The 23,543-nt window shown below is 35.7% G+C and overlaps 2 protein-coding genes across 7 annotated transcripts in view; both read right to left on the bottom strand.

Annotated features, from left to right (window-relative positions):
• The window catches only part of LOC109096654 (cordon-bleu protein-like 1), a 53,332-nt gene extending 42,502 nt beyond the window's left edge, over positions 1-10,830 (bottom strand). For 3 of the 6 annotated variants that reach the window (XM_042731861.1, XM_042731867.1, XM_042731862.1), the window contains exons 1-2: positions 10,094-10,297; positions 8,802-8,876 (exon numbers count right to left, since the gene is read on the bottom strand). In XM_042731861.1, coding sequence (XP_042587795.1) covers positions 8,802-8,876; positions 10,094-10,134 — 116 coding nt within the window. In that variant the 5' untranslated portion in view covers positions 10,135-10,297. Of the gene's footprint in view, positions 1-8,794; positions 8,877-10,093; positions 10,298-10,778 lie in introns of those variants that run through there. The other 3 variants (XM_042731866.1, XM_042731865.1, XM_042731864.1) reach the window with 3 other exon arrangements.
• A 1,022-nt stretch (positions 10,831-11,852) lies between these two features.
• LOC109096463 (putative sodium-coupled neutral amino acid transporter 11) lies at positions 11,853-21,484 on the bottom strand. The gene is given in 13 exon segments (XM_042731860.1): positions 11,853-12,196; positions 12,198-12,245; positions 12,338-12,469; positions 13,286-13,398; positions 13,516-13,668; positions 13,756-13,826; positions 14,784-14,863; positions 15,650-15,756; positions 18,761-18,826; positions 18,942-19,076; positions 19,862-19,936; positions 20,843-20,963; positions 21,046-21,484. Coding segments are annotated over 12 exon segments (1,344 nt in total). The 5' UTR covers positions 21,046-21,484; the 3' UTR covers positions 11,853-11,953.
• Between the last annotated feature and the right edge of the window lie 2,059 nt (positions 21,485-23,543).

The following is a 23,543-nucleotide window of genomic DNA, read 5'->3' as shown; positions in this document are numbered from 1 at the left end:
ATATAAAAAATAAAGGATAAAAATATAACAAACACAAATATAAAATACATAACATTTTTATAATATTAAGTAAAAAAATTTATTTATAAACCATAACAAAAAAATAACAACTGAACAAATATTCTAATCATGAATATCATGCAAGTTAAAAAAAAAAAAAAAAAAAAAAAAAAAGAGCTCTCTACGCTACGGCATATTAAAGTTGCATGGAAACTATGCATTATGACTATACATTTCATTGGATAGTTGCTGGACATCTTCATCAGAATGAGATTAGAAGGAAGATTGTATGAAAAAAAAAAAATATATATAAATTAAGGTGTAGAAATCAATCATCTAATGAGATCTGATACGAGTACCTGACACTGAGAATAAAACTCTGAGATTTTAAAAACAAGATGAACACACTTGATAGAAGCCATTACGAGCTGGCGAGCTCCGCGGCCCGAAATCCAGTCTCTCAAAGACTCTGATCTCAAAAGTAATACGGCAGATGGACATTTATACCTCTCATGTTACGTTGAAAAATTACTATGAGGGGAAACAGTCCACTTTTTCATATTTTTATATGCTGAAAAACAATACGTCTTATCATATTAAACAGAAAATCATGTGCAGTGTGGGAGCAGGTTTAAACTATTACACATTTTCTGAAGACTATGCAAGTGCTGTTGGTCCACAAAACTCACCGCTATGGACACAACGCAGTTGCCAAGGGGTTGCTAGGGTTGTATCATACACAAAATAAAACCATATTTGCTTATAGAAGTAACAACACTCATCGGTCCAACAAGTCACATGATTTGACGTCATCTGTGACAGTAGCATAAACAGTGCTGCATTAATTACTCAAACTTTAATACTTAGGGTTCGTTATTTGGTCAAAGCACTAAGTAAGAGACTTGAAGTAAAATTTGCCTTAGAAAGCACAATTGCTTAAAGCCAACTCTTAAAGTCTTGTATCTGACTTTCTTAGTTACATCTGTTGTCCAAATAATAATAATAATAAACAACAACAACAACAACAAAATTATTCATATTATTCATATTATTATTATTATTAACAACATTAATATCAATATCACTGATACAACTGCTAATAATTATTAAGTTAAATTATTTTAATTTATATTAACTGCTAATTAATTACATTAATAAAAATAAATCTAATAGTAATGTCAAAAATATTAATAATTAAATAAAACAAGAATAATATATAATTAGCATAACCACATTGCTGAAAAACATTTATTAGCTCTAACTGATGCAGTTGGATAGATTTACGCTCGGAGTAAAGAAACCAGCTTTAGAGCGGAAAAGTCTGCAATGTAGCATTTCTTTCAAGAAAACTGTGAGCTCTTTCAGTTCCCACAGCAGGTTCAGCATGTTTTAATGTGAGGACACAATCTCAAAAGCCTAGACAGAGTTCTGTTGTGAGTTTTTTGGCCAGGTCATTAAAAAGAGTCGGTTCATAAGACTAATGTGTTTTTGAATCGGACTACACCGGCTAAAACAACACAATGATTCAGTTAAAAAGGAGCGCACTAAACACTGTCAGAGAATGCAGACACATTCAAGAACTTTTAATACCCCAAATATCATACAAACCACAATTGTCCAGATTCTACTTCATGCCAATGTCTGTCCTAAAGTGTCCAGAGCCGCCTTTATAAATGCAAGCAAGCACAGGTGCATACTAGCAAACTCAAACAGGCAGCACTGGCAGCTTACAGAGTTGCGCCAACAAATGTGTCACACTTTAGGAACTCGATGTGCATCATCTTTTGGAATGCAACGTTCAACAGGACAGCATATGTGACGGAGGTAGTTTAACAAAACACGCCAACGCTGTTTAACACACGACACGCACCAAACTAATTAATTTGGAGCATATTCCTTTTTTCTGCATTGAAAGCAGTTTACGGTCACTGCCTGCAGGCCTGACAGCAAAACAAAGAGCCTCCATTCTCCTGTGTTCTCTGGAGTGCTGCCACATGCTCTTTCAGTGCTCTGAGAAACACAACAGAGAAATAAAGCCCTTGTATTCCTCAGACAGGAAAGGCAGTGCGAAATCAGGAGTTCTCATGTTCCACAGAGAGAAACGCTGCATTGAGTCTGTGTGGAAGTGTTGAGGAGACCGGCGTGTTTTTAAATACAGCTGTTTAGAGAGTGTGTGTGTGTATGTGTGGAATGTGGAGGAGTCAAGACGTATGGTATGTATAGAAGATCTACAGACACTGGCTCTGTTCCAAATCATAGTGAGCTGTCTACGCAGGCAGCATTTTAAGACATCATGCACCAAAAATACTGTAGGCCTTCTAGCATACAGTACCTCTTTTTAGCCAAATTCAGCAGCACTGCATGCATCCTTCTCAAAAGGCAAGGCTAGAATACAGAATGACAATATAATTTAGCATTAAAAAAAAAAAAAAAAACGTAATTAAAAAACATTATTTGAACTGAAGATTGGCTAATTTTAATTTCCAATATTTGCATGTAAAATATAGAATGCTGTTTTTGGAAGTCACCAAGGCTGCATTTAGTTTAAAAAAAAAATTGCAGTAAAAACAGTAATATTTGTGAAATAATATTACAATTTATAATAATCGTTTTCTATTTGAATATTTTTTTAAATGCAATTTATTCCTGTGATGCAAAGCTGAATTTTCAGCATCATTACTGCAGTCTTCAGTGTCACTTGATCCTTCAGAAACCATTCTATTATGCTGATTTGCTGCTCAAGAATAATTTTTATTATTAATATTATTATTATTATTATTATCAATGTTGGAAACAGTTGTGCTGCATCATTATTTATTTATTTTGTGGATACCGTGATATAATTGTTTTTAAGTAATCTTTGAAAAGAAAGTTCAAAAGAACAGAATTTGAAATCGAAATCTTTTATACGTTATAAAATGTACTGTATTTGCTGCCATGTTTGATCACTTTAAATGCATCCTTGCTGAATAAAAATTCTTCTCTTTCCAAAAAAAAAAAAAAAAAAAAAAAAAAAAAAAATTCTTACAGACCCCAAATTTTTGCATAGTACTATATTTCTATGCAACACATTTAGGCTGCCTATACAGAGTGTTCCAAATCATCAATCTTAAGGTTGCATTTTAGTTAGGCTGATGCCTAAGTAGGCACCAACACAACTCTCATTAGGTTTTAGAACAGAGCCATTGTGTTCACTCTGCTGGGCTTGTCACCACAAGAGCATCTCACTGAAAGGATACCCCATAACTCAAGTGAGCAAAAATAATAAAAGCAAGAATTTAATGACGCCACAGTCTGGCCATTATCAAACATGCTATGCTACAAGTCACGTATCCTGTCCTTAAATAAATAGCTTGCTCAAGAATGTGTTATCTTATAGTTAACATTAACATCACAACCAAAATAAAAATAGCATTTTCTTTCTATTCTCAAATGCATGCTTCAAATATTAAAAGCACAATGAAGATGAGTAAGTGAGGACCAAACATTCATTATCAGATTTATAAAATGACAATGAGAACCATCCCTTAGCTTGTATTAATTTTTCTAGTATTATTTGATATATAAAGAGCCATTATTAGCTTCAAATTGCTTCAGGCTGTTGATGTCTACATTTTCCAGACTAACCATTGTTCTATAAGCGTATTAGTTGGGAGTTGTCTCTTAAAACCACCCTAAACCTCACACGGAAAACTGTACATTTTGAATACCGAGTTATTAATCATTCTGTTGATTCTATTGAGAAAACACCCATCCTGACACCCTTCATTACCTGCAAAGCATTCACTAGACAGGAACAACTTCAAAGTTAAATGATCTCCTGCATTAATCTAGGCAGCAAGAAAAGAATTGAAAATCCAAGACAAATGTCCAACACTCACTAGACACAGCCTTACATGGGTTTTGCCAAGTTTTAGCAAGCACTCTGTGGTTTATAGAGTGTTATGGTGTTCTGGGTAGTTGTTAGGCAGTTGCTAGGGTGTTCTGAGTAGTTGTTAGGCAGTTGCTAAGGTGTTTTGAGTAGTTGCCAGTGCTGGGTAGATTCCTTACAAATTGTAATCAGTCACTGATTCCAAATTTTACATTTTAGGTAATATAATCAGACTACTTTTTTAGATGACACATTGATTTAAATAGGATGCACTGTGCCTTGTTTACAAGCAGAGGAAGACGCATGCTGTACATAAAACAGTTTTCAGAAACATGTCTGAAGATTTTGACTGAGAGGATGACGACTTAATTTTTTGCCCAGCCTTGTGAATGCAAGTCGAAGACTACCACGGAAGAGCCTACGTTTCTTGGCCTTGAATGTGCCAGTAGTGTTGCTGTCTATGGAGGGTCAGAGAGCTCTCGGATTTCATCAAAAATATCATAATTTGTGTTCTGAAGATGAACAAAGGTCTTATGGGTTTGGGTTAAAATGGCCTGCAGGGTGAGTAATTAATGACAGAATTTTCATATTTGGGTAAACTATCCCTTTAAGGTTTCCTAAAACTGGTGTTTATGAAGGAACTGCAGGGGGTTCCTGAGTTTAATGAACCCTAATAATCAGCTAGCCAAAGTAAAAAATAAATCATTTTTAAAATAAAGAACTTACTAAAAATAAATATTTTATGTTTATCTGCATGTCATGTGACCATTAACCAACAGCAGAGAACCATGAGCATGCAAATGTATTACAAATTGTTGAGCTATTACCTTAAGTGATAATTCAAATAATAATTGTGTTCATCAGTAGTAAATGCTATGTTGAAATATTGAGAAAACACTTTTTACGAGTATTTTAAAATGTAATATATTCTAACTACAAGTACTTAATTTTTTGGAATCCGCTTACATAATCCAAATTACATGTAATCAGTTACTACCCATCATCACTGGTAGTTGCTAGGGTGTTCTGGCTCGTTAAGATAAGCAAGGCCTTAATGAGAAAGTGTCATCTGAGAGACATTTATTTTCTAGTGTTCTGTTGGTATCTAAGGTGTTGTTAGGTGGTTTATAGAGTGTTCTGGGTGGTTTCCAGAAGGTCTTTGTCAAGCCAACATCATAACGTCACTGTTCTTATACTGTAGCTTTCAACACTGGATTGGATAGAACAGCTGTGCAAGCGGACTCTGTGTGTGTGTGTGTGTGTTAGTATGCGAGTGTATAAAGAGAGAATGATAGTGTGAGTGTGAGAAAGTATGGAAACATTTGGAAAAACGCTTAAGTGCTTCAATACCCCGTCCCTGAGGTGACACTTTGTCGTCAAGGCCCCGTCCTTGCTGCACTGAGGTAGAAGTGTGTGTGTTGATCTTTTGAAAACGACCAAAGATCACACAAGATGACATCATAAGCGAGTAAACATTCCGACAGTTATTCACATCGCCGTAGCCATCCTTCCAACTCGGAATTCCAAGAACAGATGTCAAGAGTGATCGAAGCCAAACTGCAGCAGCGTACAAGAGTCCTGCCAACACCTGCGAAGTTCCACATCTTGCTTTCCTATTTGCAAAGATCAAGCTTAAATTCCCCTCATTTGTCAGTCTCTTCTTTTCGCATTGAGTTTCCAGAATATGAACTCACCATTAGATGCGGGCACATCTGCAGTTACTGTACGTTAATAGCAGGCTCACATTTTCTGCACATTCTTGAAGGGAAATCTGCAAAACCGATTTTCAGATGCTTTGTATGGAGGTGAGCGTGCAACATATGCATTGGTACCTACATGCAAAAGGATGTGTATGTACTTCGTGAATGACATCAGGAATGAAATCAGGGATCCTGCAAGTCTGCATGACCTTTTTTTTTTTAAAACCAGTTAAAGAAAATGTAAGGAATAAATTAAAAGGAACACAACTCTCTAACTTCAAACGATTAGGCATATTTTTTAATTAATTTCAATTATTTTTAAAATTAATTGTACTAAAAAAATAATTTTATAGTACTGTCAAATAACACTGCACAAGAGTTATGATACTAAGTATTTTGTCTTGTTTTTCAGTGCAAATGTCTAAAACTGCATTAATTTAAAAATCCAGATGCAAAAAGAGACATGATAAAAGTTTTGATTTATGGAAAATGCATCAAAATGAAGTGAATTTCTGATTTAACTAATATCAAATATCTGCCAATGAGAGAAATCAACCTAATTCAAAGGGAAAACAAGTTTTAAAAATGCCACTGACAGATATTTGTTCTTGTTTTAAGCATAAAGTCACTGAATTTCTCAAAAAAATAAACAGTTTCAAGTAAATTAATACATATATGAAACCAAGACAAAAATATAAATTTTCTTGCAGAGCACATTTTACGTCAGGACTATGCATTTAAGACTTTCTGCTCTGATTTAAGACCTTTTAAGTTCTTAATTTGTAGAAGGAAAACATTAAGACTTTCTAAGACCTTTTAAGACCTGCAGAAATCCAGGATATGCATTTGCTGAGATTTGGTTGGACTGGACTGATTCTTGATTCAATTTAAATTCAGATATGATTCAACTTCAATTCAAATTGGATTCAACTGATTTCCTATTTGGCTATATGGTATCTATAATGTATATTTTATAGAAATATTTTATATTTATAGAAATTATATCACTGACTGCTTAGGCAGTGTTTAATTACATTTGCTTTAGATGCTTTTTTTTTTTTTTTAGATGTTTTTATCCAAAGCTAGGAAAAATCACAAGCAATTGGTCAGAACCAACAATATTCAGTGCGCAATGCCAGGTTTCAAGTAAAAACAAGACTCAGTTTCACACGGATTAAAATTAGAGACTCGTCTTTTTTTAATTGCTCAGAGAAAAAAAAAAAGAAAAAGAGTTTGAGAATCAAACTACAATGTTTGCATTTTATCTTTCACCTGAGGATTGCCATTAACCAAAAAAATCCATATTTTTACCCAGACCTACTGTACAGACTCAAATAATACAAAGAGAGCTGCAGGGCATGAGGGTGAAACCAAACTTGTGTATGGACCAAATATCCAAACCAAAAATGAGCTGCGCAACTTGGCGAAAGGATACAAATTTACAATTTACAAACAGAGTTGCACCACAGACATGCAGAGAGATGGTTGATGGCCTGATGCCCCACAATGCCAGAGAAAGCAAAATCCTGCTCCCGAATTACACAACAACTTCTGTGCGGTTAAGAGACATGCTGTTTAACACGACAAAACCTTCTCTTTGTAAAGCCCATGGGCAACACTAATCAAATATTTCTGGGTGGAAAATCAGAGCATTTGCACAAGGCTCAAAAGGCTCTTATAAAAGCCTTCAAAATATCAGACTCGCCTCTAATTAAAAATCCCAATAACACAGGGATGTGCTCACAGCCAACGTGGGAGATGTAACGTGTGTGTGTGTGTGTGTGTGTGTGTGTGTGTGTGTGTGTGTGTGAGGGAGAATAATGCAGAAAAAGAGTTATGAGAACGTGCTGGAAAAAAATCTCTCGGATTTCATAGAAAACGCTTCCAGCCAATGGAACGTTCTCAGCTGACATCATCCTCTGCTAGCTAAATCTGAATCCATGGAGCACAAATTTCCAAACCCTTAAAGTCCAAAGTGTGTTAATAAAGATCATATTTGACGCTAATGCATATGGAGGATTCAACATCCAGATTTCCTCGCTCGTGATATAGACGGCTTATCGGCCTCATGTGGTTTTCAAAGACCAGGTTCTGCATCTGGTTTGTATATTTTAAATCTCCTAGTCTTCTTGATTCTGAGTCCTGCTCCACAGCCATGGATTATTACACCAGATAAGTACAATTGCCTCTGAGGTCAAATTAACAAGCATCACATAGTCATTTTTCTGTAATCTCCAGTCATATCTAAGAGGGAAATGAAAACCATGGACCCTGTTCTTCGCTAGAGGACTCTTGTCTAGTAAAGTTACAAACGCAATGCAATAACATCCTCATTTCCCCAGCAAAGAAATTAAGCAGAAGAATTTTTCTAAGAGTCCCCCCTCCCTAAAGTTCATTTCCCATGAACTCCACATGTGTCCAAGAGCGTTTCTCAGCTCTGCTCCGCAGGCAGGAAATGCACCGATGTCAAAGGTCGAGGCAATGCCTACGACATCAGAGACTTTAATTACAGTCAGACTGTCTTGTAAACAAACACACAACCAGAGACACATTTAGACACACCACATCTAAATCTTCACTCGTAAACAGCCCAGCCTGCAGTAACAGATCACACAAATGTTAATCCTGCACGATGCATTACATCCATACATTTATTTTCAGTTTTTTTTAAATCACTTATTCCAGATCTCACACTATGCATCTCTATGGTTTTTCTTAACATAGAGCTGGAATATGCAACCAACTGCTTGCAGGTTAAAGAAAACTGGAAAAAATTGCAGGAAAAAATTACAAATATTAGCTGACTCTTTCCTTCATTCCACATAACCTTTAAACCCACACTATGAAAGAACAAACCCACATGCATAACATTTACTTTCCTATCGGACTCCAATACCTACTGTATAACTGGGAGATTTCTACAAAACATTTTCATAATTCTTCCCATGTCCTCACTTTCTATCTGTCAGCCTTCTGCAAAATCCCATTACTAACAAAAGCCAGTTCCTCAGTGACATCATACGCCAGGAAGTGACATCTTTCATTCCGATGGGAAAGCAGCAGCACATCTGTCAGTACATATTAGAAATTTCCATGAAATTGACACTCTTAAAACATTACATCCATACATCCGTGTCTTTAAAGTCTGAGTTCAACAATGAAGTAAACCAAGGAAATGACAGATCAAAACCCAAAGCCAATAAGTCAGTCTTTCAGTGCTTACGGTGTACCTTCGGTCAGGCGGTCGGCTGTGCGCATCGCCATCCATCCCTGCAGCGGCCTGAACGGCTCTGAAATCCCTGGCACTGTAGGACAGAAAGCAAACACTACTAACTCATGGCGCAGCCTTTAGAAGTGCTGACAGATGGAGAGGTTAAACTAGACGAGTCAGTTCTGCAGAAGGTGGTGCATCCCTTCCCATCATGCATGCCACATTGTCAATAATAGGCATGGTTGGCTTGGTTTTGAACCAGTCTAAGCTGGCATGCTGGTCCGTGGGCTGGTTTCAGAAGGGCATTGGCCACTTTTCATCTAGTCCAGCTTAAACCAGGTATGACCAGTTTAGGCTCTTTCAGCAGGGCGTGTAGAGGATCTTTACTGGCAGTCTACACTTTATTTAGTCACTACAAATAGGAGGATTTTTAATTTAGTTATTTATTTTTGAAGCATGCAGCCCTTAGCTCAACTGGTGCATTAGATGAAATATAACTCATGACTTTATTATTATTATTATTATTATAACTAATTCTAGTGATAGTGTTTTGTTCAAACATGCTAGTGTATTACCAGAGTTTGAATCCCGCCACAAAATGTCACAAAACCAGTCTTAAGTCTCTGGGGTATATTTGTAGCAATAGCCAAAAATACATTGTATGGGTCAAAATTATTGATTTTTCCTTTATGCCAAAAATCATTAGCATATTAAGTAAAGATCATGTTCCATGAAGATATTTTGTAAGTTTCCTACCGTAAATATAACTTTTAAAAAAAATGGATTAGTAATATGCATTGCTAAGGACTTCATTTGGGCAACTTTAAAGGTGATTTTCTCAATATTTATATTTTTTGCACCCTCATATTCCAGATTTTCAAATAGTTGTATCTCAGCCAAATACTGTCATATCATAACAAACCATACATCAATGGAAAGCTGATTTATTCAGCTTTCAGGTAATGTATAAATCCCAATTTCAAAAATTAGACCCTTATGACTGGTTTTGGGGTCACAAATGTCAAAATAACCATCCAAGTTTTCCGGAGGTCTACAAGATCATGACAAGATTGCATTTGTGGTAAAATATTGCTTTAATCAAAATCACATGATCGGGGAACAAATTAGTTTAACAAATTAACGTTAGTTGGTAAGATTTGCGCTCCGGGTTCGAATCCGTGACACACACAAATAAACTTGACAGTAGGTGACCACTAGGAAGAAAATGTGACGTTTCATCCATAAATCCTTTTGTTTTTCTCGAGTAAATACGTCATAATAGTTTGAATGAGCGTGACGCCTCAAACTTACCTCGATCGCGCTTGAACTTTGGCGCGGCTGTCAACTGTCATCAGTCTCGCTAGCAATGCGGCAAAACAGCATCAACAACAACAACTCCAGCAGGTCTCGCAGCGCCTCTCTTGACTTTAACCACTGCTTACAGCTCCCTGCATCACTTCTGTCCCGTTACCCCCTTTAAAATTCTGCAACTCCCACCACATTTTCCAGAGTCCTGCCCCTGTCAACAGACGCTCCTCTGTTCCTATTCAAGGACACGGCAGCCCCGCATGATGTGGAGTCTCTACCAGCCCTCACACTGGATTCATCGACCGTTCACACTCCGGTTTGACGGCGGAATGCGAATTAACATGTCGCCCCCGAGCAGAAAAGTCTCAAGAAAGCAGTGAATATGTGCTAAAATCCCACGTAACGCCACGCGAGAGGAGTTCTGTTTGTTTGAGAGTGGAGACTTCCAGATTGAAAACTTCTCAAACGCACCATAATTCACGTAAATACTATCAGGATGCATTATGAAAATACTGACAGACATGCCAAATGATGATAATTTTAGTACATTCTCTCGGCTGTAGAGGATTTTAGAGTTCAATCACTGTCTTGATGTGGCGGCCGCAACTTGCAATATAGCGACATCTGGTGATTAAAGAAAAAAAAAGACAAGAGAAGGGAAAATAAAGCATTTTTGTCATTTACTCACCTTTATGTCGTCCATAAGTCGTATGTTTTGTTTTTTGTTTTTTCTTATTTAGGGTTTAGTGGAGAATAGATACGAGATAAACTCCATTTGAAGGAATTAATTCAATTTCAAGTCTCAGTTCAATTGCTTATGAGTCTCAGAACATTTAGTTTGTTTCGTGTTTTCATCTCTGATTAACCACAGCACACTAACTAGGTTAACCTATTTGACCAATTAATTTAACTCAACACCAGACGAGCATCATGGGACGATTTACTTTTCTTTTTTCTTTTTGTTGAATTTGTGATCTTATACTCTGAAAAAAATGTGTTGTGAGTTTTTTAAAATTTTTTTGTAGTATGTTTTTTTTATTTTGTTTATTTTTTTTTAACCTAATTTAAAAGGTAGCGTTTTATGCAGGCTATCTCAGATATCCTACAAAAAGTGCACATTTTTTGCATAATTGGGCAAAATTACAGATGAAAACGGCACACACAACTCATATTCCAAAGGGTTTCTTTGGTAAACAAGCATACTAAAATAAATATAGGCAAATAATATAAAAAATAAGTAGCCAAGTAGGGTTTTTTTTATGTTATTGCAAGATATTTAGAGAATTATGGATTTAAATATAAAAATTACTGTTTTTATAATAGATTTTCAGAATCTGGCACAAGAGTAAAAATGGCTTTTTGATAAAGGCATGATAAAAGCTTCCCAAGGCGATGTGTCCTAACATGAAAAATTGTTTTAATAAAACTTAACCTCTGGGACACTAATATCAATAAACATCTCCATAACTCATAGATGTGCAGCTTTGTGTACAAAACTGAAATCTTGGCCATTTAGGCCAAAATCAAACTTGCACATCACGTTCAACTAAAGATTAATATTAAATAACTCAAATTTGGGTCTGTTCCTTAGATAAAGCTACTGTATGGGTTCAAATGGCATATGCTTTTGTACTTTTACAGTCTTCAAATGAAAATTGGCGAGTATATAAAACAAGAAGATCTAGAATTAATATATAGGCCTATATATATATATATATATAGATATATAGGCCTATATATATATATATATATAGTAGGCTTGTTTTTATGTCATTTCTTTAATACACCAATTGTATCAATGATTTCTCACTAGATTAGAAAACGCCATATAAACAGATACCAGTGAAAATGAGTTAATGGCAGTCAGAAAATGCTGGTATTCTGTGTGGCGTTCATTAACTGCAGCCCGGTGTTCGGTGAAGTGGTGCTGGGAACGGAGGTGTTGGAGACGGTGCAGTAGAACATCTCTGCTCCGTGGGAACAGTCCTGAGGGAAGAGCACCATCATGATCAAACCGATGATCATCACACAAACACCCGCCGCCAGGATGATGCTGGGGATGAGGTTTTCTTTTGAGAAGCGAGAGGAGGTGCGGTAGGTTAGGTTAACAGGCGGCGGGGAAGATGAACATGAGGGGTATGGCGCTCAAAACCCCCTGAGAGAGACACAGAAACACGACATTTACACACATCTCTAAATGACTGACGGCCGCTTCATTGATGTTGATGAGTCAACAGGAAAACTCACATTCAGCTCCAGTACGATACCCAGACAGTCATAAGAGAGCGAGAGGGCAGTCGCCGCTGATACGATCACCAACGTGATGATGACATGCGTGGTGTTACTGAGCTCTCCTTTAAAAAACACATTAGAGACCACCTAGAAAAAATACAGACCGCATCAAGAAACAACCAACTTTAAAGAAAGCTAATTAAATACTAGAACAAGCCTTTTTATATGTCACACTTCAAAGTGTAAAAAACATTGCATACAGTTGACAGGATGACTGTAAATGCATACAGGAAGCTCTGAAAAATTAAATCAAGAGTCTACAGATTTTCACTATTTCTTGCATCAAGTTAAAGGAGGATATTAAATGCCTTTTCAGTTTTTCTTTTTAATAAATAATAAAAAGTGTTAAAACAGTACTACTTCTCATTATTATGTGCTACTATTAGCTATAGTTTTTATTTATATTTTGAATTTGCCTTTTTATATATTTTCCATGTTAATTAAATTTTTTTTTAGTTTTAGTAATTTTGTTGTGTGTTTTTGTCATTTTTTTAAATACTTTTATGTTTATTTATGTTTACATAGTTTCTGTTATTTTTATTTTGGTTAATTTTTACTGAATGAAAAGGAGACATGTTGCCTTAGCAACTAGCTGAAATAAAAATAGTTTACATTTGTTTATATATTGTACATTTTATTTAAGTTAACGTTTATTTTATTTTACAACATGGTTTTATGTTAGTTTCAATTAACTGTAATAACTCATAAGCGTTCAATTAATTTAGTATTTAACAAGTATTGTAGAGATCAGTATATTTATGATGGAAAATCCACTTAAAGGTTGATCAAGGCCATGATCAGATTTTCATTTCAGGACATTTTTCAAGCTTTCAAGTAGTCAAAAGTGCCCCATTTGAAGAATCACCCGTTCCGTATATACAGTAAAAGCTTCAGTTGTCTTACCTCACGAGTTACAAAGCACTCCAGAGGGAACGTGGTGATTATACTGACACCATAACAGAATCGACCGAATGTAGCCAAGTTATCATTCCTGCAGTAGTTCTCGAATATATCACCTGGACCAGAAACACAAGAGGAAAACATGCATTTCTTTGCATGCTTTTTTTACCATATGGCACAGATTTATCAAAGTTATAAGTGCAGATATTGTGACATTATTTACAGTAATTTACCTTGTGTATAACCAGTAAAAGTCACATAACCTGCAGCAGCAAAGACAGCACTGACCAGCACAGCTGTACCCACAGTGACAAGAGACCAGCTGCTCAGTGTGGGCTCCCGCAGCGACCCGTAGATCATAAAGCTGTTGTGGTGGCAGATAAAAGCTGAAAAATATGAAACATGTCAAAGTTTGGATTGAAAAAGGTACTTTAATTGAAATATGTTGTTCATTGCTGAATGTAAAACCTCACCGAAAGACATGACGGCAACCGCCTGAATTGCATTCCACCGTGCAAACACCCATGCACCATCTGACGCAGGTCTGTGGGTGAAATAAAAATGGGATAAATGCATAAAGCTAGATATTCATTTTAGTGTTTAGTGTTTTTGTTGTTTGTGCATGACCATGCAAACACCACTGACAGGGTGTTTTGAGTGTTTTTTACAGTAAGTTTTATGAAGGTAAATTTAAGACTTTTCAAGGTCAATTTAAAAAAAATTAAGAAGTTATTTAAAGGAAACACAGTACTTCAATATGTTCTCCAAATGTAAATGTATAAGGATAATACAATGAAGGAAAAACTAGTTTTCATACCCCATTGATAGATTGTTCTTGTTTTAAAGCATAAACACTTAATTTATATATAAAAAAAGAAATTGCTCGATTTGCTCAGTGATTCATTTTTCCAAAACCCTCCTTTGCATGACGCTAATCTGCGATGATTGGTCTTATTGGTCGATTTAATATCCATTTCATAATAAAAACTGCATGAAAGGTGATTTTCAAAAATCCAAAATAGGGGCACTTTAAGACATGTCAAGGCTTTAATTTGTGGAAAGAATTTTTTAAAATTTATTTAAGACATGCAGAAATCCTGTTTTTAGCATGTCTTTTAGAGTCAAGACAGCCACATTTCCAAGTCTCTATGATATTTAGGTCTCTAGAAATTGTGTTGTACTGACTTTGTGCCTTTTTTTAATCAGCTTGGTGAAAAATCAAACATTCAGTCTGGGTTTGACAAGGGTTAGGGGTTTGCTTCATCATACATCACAAAATGTGTGTATTGTTTTCACTGCATTGTGACACTATGTACATGCCTTGTTACTAAGGCCAAAAATATGATGGAAAGTCACATAAAAAAATTAAGCTCAGTGAGATCATTTCTCAGAAATGAGTGTTTAAAAGGGTAAATCATTATCCTGAGCTGCGGTCGGCAAACATCAGCATATGGTGGATGGTGTGAATGAATGCACACAGACGAAGAGAGAGATTTTATACATCTGTGGTCCTAGTGTTGCTGCTCTCACAACCACTGTGATGAGGATGGCAAGAGTCAGAAGCATGGACAATAAAGATACCTGGAACAGAGGGAGAGAGTTCATTACTGTCAGTTTTAGCCTATAAAGCTTAATGTTTCTTCTTTGACTGTTAAATTTCTATGGCCTCTAAATGATCAACATGATTAAAACTTTGCTGAAATACATGTAAACAATCTACTACATGCCTTCTGCTGTCTGATTGATAGTTTAGACATTTTTTCCAAGTAAAAGTCCTTTTAGTATAGTTGTACAAGCATCCACCTTCAGCTCCTGCTTCACATATTTTGAGTTCAATCTTTACTGAAATTTTTACTGATTTTTATGAAGTAAACATAAGATGAATAACTTTTATATAGTAATATTTTAAGATGAACACATACTAGACTAAATGAATGTCAGTATACTTTATTATTCATGCATCATTTTATTTTTAAATGCTAATTTTTTTTTTCAATGATTTTGTTTTTCAAAAATCATGTCATCCAGACCCATGTGATGGTATTTTTCTGTGAAGCACAACAATGACCTGGCTTCAAATAACTTGGAATGTAGCACACAGGTCATATGGATTATTTTTATGAAACATTTATTTTCCTTTTTTGTCTATTTTAAAAGCCCAACATAATCAGACAAGGTCACTGTTGTATGAAAAAACTGTCTACAGAAAAAACAGACATGAGAATAAGTAAATAACAGCTAAATTACATATTTATTGAGTGAAATATTTGTTTAAAGCCACAGATCACATATGATTATATTGAAAAAGATAAAAAATAAAATAAAAAAAATATATATGAAACTTAGTAGAAGTAGGTAATACTCAACCTTTCCCAGCTTTGCAATATCTTTATAGAGAGAAAGCGGGAGTGTAAACAGAAGAGTGGACATCATTATTACAAAATGTCTCTCTGTAAGAATGTTTCCGGGACCAACTGGAAAAACAAACAGCACATATGTCAGGTTTATGCTGTTTTATCAGAAGTAAGAATATGGCATCTATACCCAAAATGAATGAATTTAATTTGGACAAGTCATGTGTTTATCATACTATGATAACATGCTGTAACTTTTGGAACTCAAAACTTCCTCCACGCAGAAAAATGGTTCTAAAACCCATTTATTAACATAAAATTAGCCACAATTGCATTTTAATCATGACTATGGTGTTCAGAAACATAAGGCAATTTCCAGGGGCGGATTTAGTGAATTGGGGGCCCCAGGCAAATACAGGAATGGGGCCCTATACATTTGCACACATTTACCTAGATCAACCCTCGGGGTCCTTTTTTTGTCGTGATGCTTGCTGCTGCACAATGGTGCCACATTGTTGTGTCCAATGTTTCTACATTTTTTATGTACATGTTCTAATGGGATTCTTTAATTTAAGTTTATTCATTTAGCAGATACTTTTATTATTTCATGTTGTAGACCACAAAATAGAAATTGATTTTACGGTTTTTTTTTAGTTTTAACATAAAACAAAATAAATTATAAAATGATAAACCTCACAACTGAAACTTTATATTTCTGGGATGAGTCAGAAGTATAAATTATTATATTATTTAAAACAGATTTATGTGGGTGAATATTCGCATTGGTCTGAACAAAAACTGCAGACTGGATTATTGAAAAATGCACATTCATTCTCTGCCAGTAGGAGGTGCTTTTTGGAGACAGAAATATAGTGGTTTCCCTGGTAACAGCTCTAAACAAAACAGCTCAGCTCATAAATGGGTACTTTATCAGGTAAAATGAAAATGTGATTTACCAGCGTAAGCCTACATTTTATTTTAGTCATTTTAACTTGCTGTCAATTAATTAAAATATATAATCACGATTAATGGCATGATTGTCATGAGTTAATCGCACATTTTTATCTGTTCTAAATGTACCTTAAATGAATATTTTCCCCATGGTTTCACAGACAAGGGCTTAAGCTAGTCCCAGACTAAAATGCATGTTTGAGCTGTCTCAGCTGAAAATATCTTGCTCTGACATATCTTAAAACGTATTGTTCTGTGTCAAGATGCACACCTGTAACACTTTCTTTTAAGGCATTTTTGTAAAATTTGCTTAAATATCTTAAGTCCTGGCTTAAGCTAAGCCCTGTTTGTGAAACTGGGCCTTCAAGTTTTTAATCTAATCAACATGGGCATGGACAAATAATGATGCTTTATGCAATAAATGTTTATTATTCGTGAAACCATAGTTAACAGAGCATGAAGAGTAGACATGTTTCATAGGTCATAGATGTTTTTCAAAGAACTCTTTTCATGTCTATTAGACACATGAAAAAAAAAACAGAAATACTAGCTTCCTATTACTTCTCTTTCTTTGCACTGAGCACTTTACACAAACCTGTTTGCATTTTCGCACGACAGGGCAGCTCACTTCTGAACATGCAAAATGTACATTTATTATTTATTATTACATTTGTTTGCCTCTCTGTGCCACATACTGTATTTTGATGCAGCAAAATTCTCAAAACTGTTTTCATTGATACATTTGACTGTTTGTTGTCAGACAACCAGATGAATATGAAATAGTGACTGAAACGCGACCCATTAAGACTAACCAGCTCTCCCTTCCGAGAAGTTAATCTGCACAAAAAATCCTGTTTTTTTAATCGTGCCGTCTAGTCTGATAAAAATCAAATAGGCTACAGAATAGCTTGAAGACAATAGCTGTGCTGTGATTTCAGCTATACTTACATGTAAAATTAGAGAAGCAACATATCAGTGTTTTAACTGAAAGCGCAGCTCCTTTCAGCCGCGCGCTGAACGCAGAGAGAGAAGTGTGCGCGCGCGCTGGGAAAGAGGGACCTCGCGCTCGTGCGGCAGTCAGCAGCTTTAGATGCATACAATTTTATTTTGCGACAAGCTGGATACACAAGAAGCATGTTCAACTCGGACGCGCAGACGATTGTCGTGCAATAAACACCGTAAACAGCAACCGTTCGCGTGTCCGCGCTTAATGCGCACCTCCTATATGAAAAGCATTAGGGGGCCCTTGGCTTTTGGGGGCCCAAGGCAGTCGCCTACCTTTGCCTAATGGGTAAGTCCGCCCCTGGCAATTTCATATGCTTTTACAGTACATAAAAGTCTTAAAGTGCCCCTACTATGGATTTTTGAAAATTATCTTTCATAACACAGCTCTAAGTGAATGAAAACACCCTGCAAAGTTTTAAATCTGAAAGTGCACTGTGTATAAACTTATTGTCTCTCAAAAGAAAGAGTCGACTCTGAATCATTGAAACGAGTCGTTTTAAAATGAATCCCAAAGCCGTTTCATATTTAAGTCAACATGAAACATTAGCATACTACGAGCCAACTTGTTTGTCTTTTCCTGTTGGTCTGACTGAAAATGTAAATTCATTCTTTGCCATCAGGTGTCGCTTTTGGAGCGTAAAAACAGCTGTTTCACAAACACAGCTTTTATTATGAAATGGAAATTAAATCGACCAATTGGACCAATCACCGCAGATTAAAGGAGGGGTTTGGAAAAATTAATTGTTGAGCGAAACGTTTGGGAGTCATTGAGTAAGTAAGGAAAAAATAAATGCATATTATAAGACAATGACAGTGTTTTTTGACCTTGCATGCATGTCAATCTGTTGTTGGGGACTCCCAAAACCAAAATATAAAGTTTCATTACCCATAATAGGGGCACTTTAAAGGCATAGCAGCAAAAAAAAAAAAAAAAAAAAAAAAAAAAAAAGAGAGAGAGAGAGAGTGAGAGAGAGAGAGAGAGAGAGAGAGAGAGAGAGAGAGAGAGAGAGAGAGAGAGAGTGAAACCAAGAAATTGTCATATTAACTAACTTGTCATGATGACTAAATTATGACCTCTGGAAAAATAAATAAATTAATATAAAATAAAAAATAATAAAAATGTAATACTATGACCTCTTTTAAAAGTATGTAATAATAACCAGCTCACCTCCTTGAATTCTCATAAACACTTTGGTCAGCGTATCACCTGTGATGATGTTGTAGCTGATCATTGCTATATGGGCACAATAAAGGCAAAAAAAGAGAGATCTATTCTTTAAAATCTCATTTTAGCCTTACAATATTTATTCAATAAAAGGTAAAGATAGATCGTAGATGTCTGTGATTACCAATGAATGGGTAAAGAAACTGTAGAGCCGACACAATCACATATCCTATCTGGCCAAATGTGCTTTGAACCAGAGACTGATAACTGTGAGTCCCAGACAGATTCCCTCCTCTGACCAGCAGGATGATGGAGTAATCTGCCCAAAGAAAAAAATAACACAATTCTCCACATTTAAACACACACTTTTTAAAAACATATTTACTTAAATACATACATACATACATACAGATATATATATATATATATATATATATATATATATATATATATATATATAAATACATACATATACGTAAAACAAAATGCTCTTAGACATTTATTTACTATGTTCCTAGACAGTACTGTGTTAAATACATGGATTGCTTACAAAGAAAGCACAACAGTAATATTCATGTTAAAGGCGTAGTTCAGTCAAAAATCATTTACTCAATATTATGTCATTTTTTTTTTTTTTTTGTGAAATCTGTGAAACAAAAATGCAAACATTGAGTGGAATATCTGAGCTGCTGTTTTTCATGGTAAGGAACGCATTACAGAATATATTTTTGGTGAAATATGTGACCGTGGAGCACAATATCAGTCTTAAGTCTCTGGGGTATATTTGTAGCAATAGCCAAAAAAAAAAAACATTGTATGGGTCAAAATTATTATTTTTTTATGCCAAAAATCATTAGGATATTAAGTAAAGATCATGTTCCATGAAGATATTTTGTAAATTTCCTACCGTAAATATATCATAACTTAATTTTTGATTAGTAATATGCATTGCTAAGAACTTCATTTGGACAACTTTAAAGTGCCATAAAACTATCACGAAGTTGTCCATATGAATAGGCTACTGTACATTTTTCTATGCATTCCTTTGTAACACATGCATGCAAGTGTTTTAACACAGTACTTTGATCTAAATGCAGTGCATACCTGTGATGAAGGCAACCAGAATAAGCAGCAGGAGACCCATTGGGAGGCCGGCCTGACTCAAGGAATACGGCAAACCTGACGAATGAAACCAAGAGATCAGAGATGTGGAGGATGTGAAACAGATAAAAAATGTGACAACTAACCCCAGTCTCCCCTACAGGAAAAAGAAATCTGATAACTAACTATTTTTTTTCCTGATCAGGCAGGTGATAGAGCACAAAAATAGCTACTGACAAGAATGCATACATTAAATATTTATTGCTGACCTTTTCTGGACCCAAAGATATATATAGGACCAGAAAAATATATTTTTTCTTTTTTGCTGCAGCAGAAGCATGTGAACTGACTGTGGCTGCACTACAGTCATATGATCCTGCACCGCGTGGAATCTAAGCCACTGCTCACATCTACTGACCTACTAAAATCTGACTAATACTAATAAGAAACATCATCAAGCATGCTTTCGACTCGAAGAATAGATTTGATTTTCTATACAGATATTGCACTGACTATTGCAAACTATCCTGTTTGATTTAAAATAAATAAAGAACAATCAACAACAACAACAACAACAACAACAGCAGCCAAGAGTTTGTACAGTCATGCATGCTATATATAAGTATACAGTCTACTATGAAAAAAGGCGGGAAAGTATTAAACAAATCCATTTTACACTATATTTTAAATAATAAAGTATGACTGGACATTCTCTTAACTTTATGAGAAACACTTACAGTATTAAAGGAGTTTACATGTACACATGATGATGCTTTTCCCTCAACATCCTCTTCAACTAATCGATTGAAAATAATACTAATTACTTTGTAACAATTTAAGCATGCATTCTTCAATATGTGTTAAGTTTAAGAGGACCATATATTTTGTTCAGTGTGTCCAAACTTTTGACTGGTATTGCCTGTATGTATTTACTCAATTTAAAAATGATGCTATTTTTTAGAAGCATCGATAACAAAACATTACCTATGATTCCAGATCCTATAATGGAATTGATGAAATTAAACGAGGCAGAGGATATCGAACTAGTTCCACTTTCCCCCATGTCCTTATGTGAAGACAATAAACAATCCCTGTCACCGTCCATCTGTAAAAGACAGAAACTCACATCACAAGCATGTTCAATACAGCTCAATATATCGATTACTCAATTAAACACGCAAACACACCTGTTGAGCTTTACTGTTTTTTTCTTCACTTCTGTGGTTTCTCCGACACCCCTTCTGAGATGTCCTGCTGCACTAGATGGATGTTTCCCATGTCATGGACTCGAGCAGCAGTAAAAGTGCTCCATCTGATTCATTCGGTCAACCCACAGAATAAAAATACGCCCCTTACTGCTGCGATTCAGCATCAGCTGCAGGCTGTTTGAAAAGCTGTTTCTACACAAAGAGCTTAATCTGTGTTTGACACAAAGCCTGTTAAACCGTATTATAGCCACTAGATGAACATTTACTCAACAGTCTCGCTTTATTGGGAAATAGTGGAAAGTAGCTGAACTGAAATGCAACTAAAGAAAATGCACATGGAATATAGATAGATAGACAGATGTTCATGATGAACATTAGGTCTATAAAGACACAAACAGGGATGCAAACAGCTATATGCCATATGTGCTGTAGTTTACACAGACAGACACAGAAGCAGATTGTTGAGTGCTGCTGAGCAACGACCCGATCCAATGACATCTGGATGATCCTTCAGCAAGTGTCCACAATCTGCGTAAGAAAACATACAAACCCGATTCCAAAAAAGTTGGGACACTGTGCAAATTGTGAATAAAAACAGAATGCAGTGATGTGGAAGTTTCAAATTTCAATATTTTATTCAGAATACAACAACATGACATATCAAATGTTTAAACTGAGAAAATGTATCATTTTAAGGGGAAAATAAGTTCATTTCATGGCATCAACACATCACAAAAAAAAGTTGGGACAAGGCCATGTTTACCACTTTGTGGCATCCCCTCTTCTTTTTATAACAGTCTGCAGACGTCTGGGGACTGAGGAGACAAGTTGCTCAAGTTTAGGAATAGGAATGTTGTCCCATTCGTGTCTAATACAGGCTTCTAGTTGCTCAACTGTCTTAGGTCTTCTTTGTCGCATCTTCCTCTTTATGATGCGGCAAATGTTTTCTATGGGTGAAAGATCTGGACTGCAGGCTGGCCATTTCAGTACCCGGACCCTTCTTCTACGCAGCCATGATGTTGTAATTGATGCAGTATGTGGTCTGGCATTGTCATGTTGGAAAATGCAAGGTCTTCCCTGAAAGAGACGACGTCTGGATGGGAGCATATGTTGTTCTAGAACTTGGATATACCTTTCAGCATTGATGGTGCCTTTCCAGATGTGTAAGCTGCCCATGCCACATGCACTCATGCAACCCCATACCATCAGAGATGCAGGCTTCTGAACTGAGCGCTGATAACAACTCGGGTTGTCCTTGTCCTCTTTAGTTCGGATGACATGGCGTCCCAGTTTTCCAAAAAGAACTTCAAATTTTGATTCGTCTGACCATTGAACAGTTTTCCACTTTGCCACAGTCCATTTTAGATGAGCCTTGGACCAGAGAAAACGCCTCTGCTTCTGGATCTTGTTTAGATATGGCTTCTTTTTTGACCTATAGAGTTTTAGCCGGCAACAGCGAATGGCACGGTGGATTGTGTTCACCGACAATGTTTTCTGGAAGTATTCCTGAGCCCATGTTGTGATTTCCATTACAGTAGCATTCCTGTATGTGACGCAGTGCCGTCTAAGGGCCCGAAGATCATGGGCATCCAGTATGGTTTTCCGGCCTTGACCCTTACACACAGAGATTGTTCCAGATTCTCTGAATCTTTGGATGATGTTATCATCATCTACAGTGCATAATTTCAAACTCTTTGCAATTTTTCTCTGAGAAACTCCTTTCTGATATTGCTTCACTATTTTTCGCCACAGCATTGGGGGAATTGGTGATCCTCTGCCCATCTTGACTTCTGAGAGACACTGCCACTCTAAAAGGCCGTTTTATACCCAATCATGTTGCCAATTGACCTAATAAGTGGCAAATTGGTCCTCCAGCTGTTCCTTATATGTACATTTAACTTTTCCGGCCTCTTATTGCTGCCTGTCCCAACTTTTTTGGAATGTGTAGCTCTCATGAAATCCAAAATGAGACAATATTTGGCATGACATTTCAAAATGTCTCACTTTCAGCATTTGATATGTTATCTATATTCTATTGTGAATAAAAAGTAGGTTTATGAGATTTGTAAATTATTCAATTCCATTTTTACTCACAATTTGTACAGTGTCACAACTTTTTTGGAATCGGGTTTGTATAACAATGCACAATTTAGACACAGTAGTTACATCAGTTATGTGAATTAAGTTATTTTGTTATATTATATATTATGTCATTAAAGTGTATGACATCACCTGTTGTTTTTTTTTTTTTGTTTTTTTTTTTTTTTTTTTTTTTGCATTTTTTTTTTTTTTGCATTGCTATCAGTGGTTATTAGTATTTTAAGAATTTAAATAGTTCAATTAGGCTGGTAAATTGAACAATATTTTTTAATTATGTATCTTATGAAATATAATAGACTGTGTTATGTTGTCTTACATACTGTTATGAAATGTAAATTAACACTACAAAGTTTAGACACCCTGATTGAATTTATATT

This window comes from Cyprinus carpio, chromosome B9, assembly GCF_018340385.1.
Source record: "Cyprinus carpio isolate SPL01 chromosome B9, ASM1834038v1, whole genome shotgun sequence".
In the NCBI taxonomy this organism is placed as follows: domain Eukaryota; kingdom Metazoa; phylum Chordata; class Actinopteri; order Cypriniformes; family Cyprinidae; genus Cyprinus; species Cyprinus carpio.
Note: the sequence above shows the minus strand (reverse complement) of the source record. Positions and strands in the feature narration are given on the sequence as shown.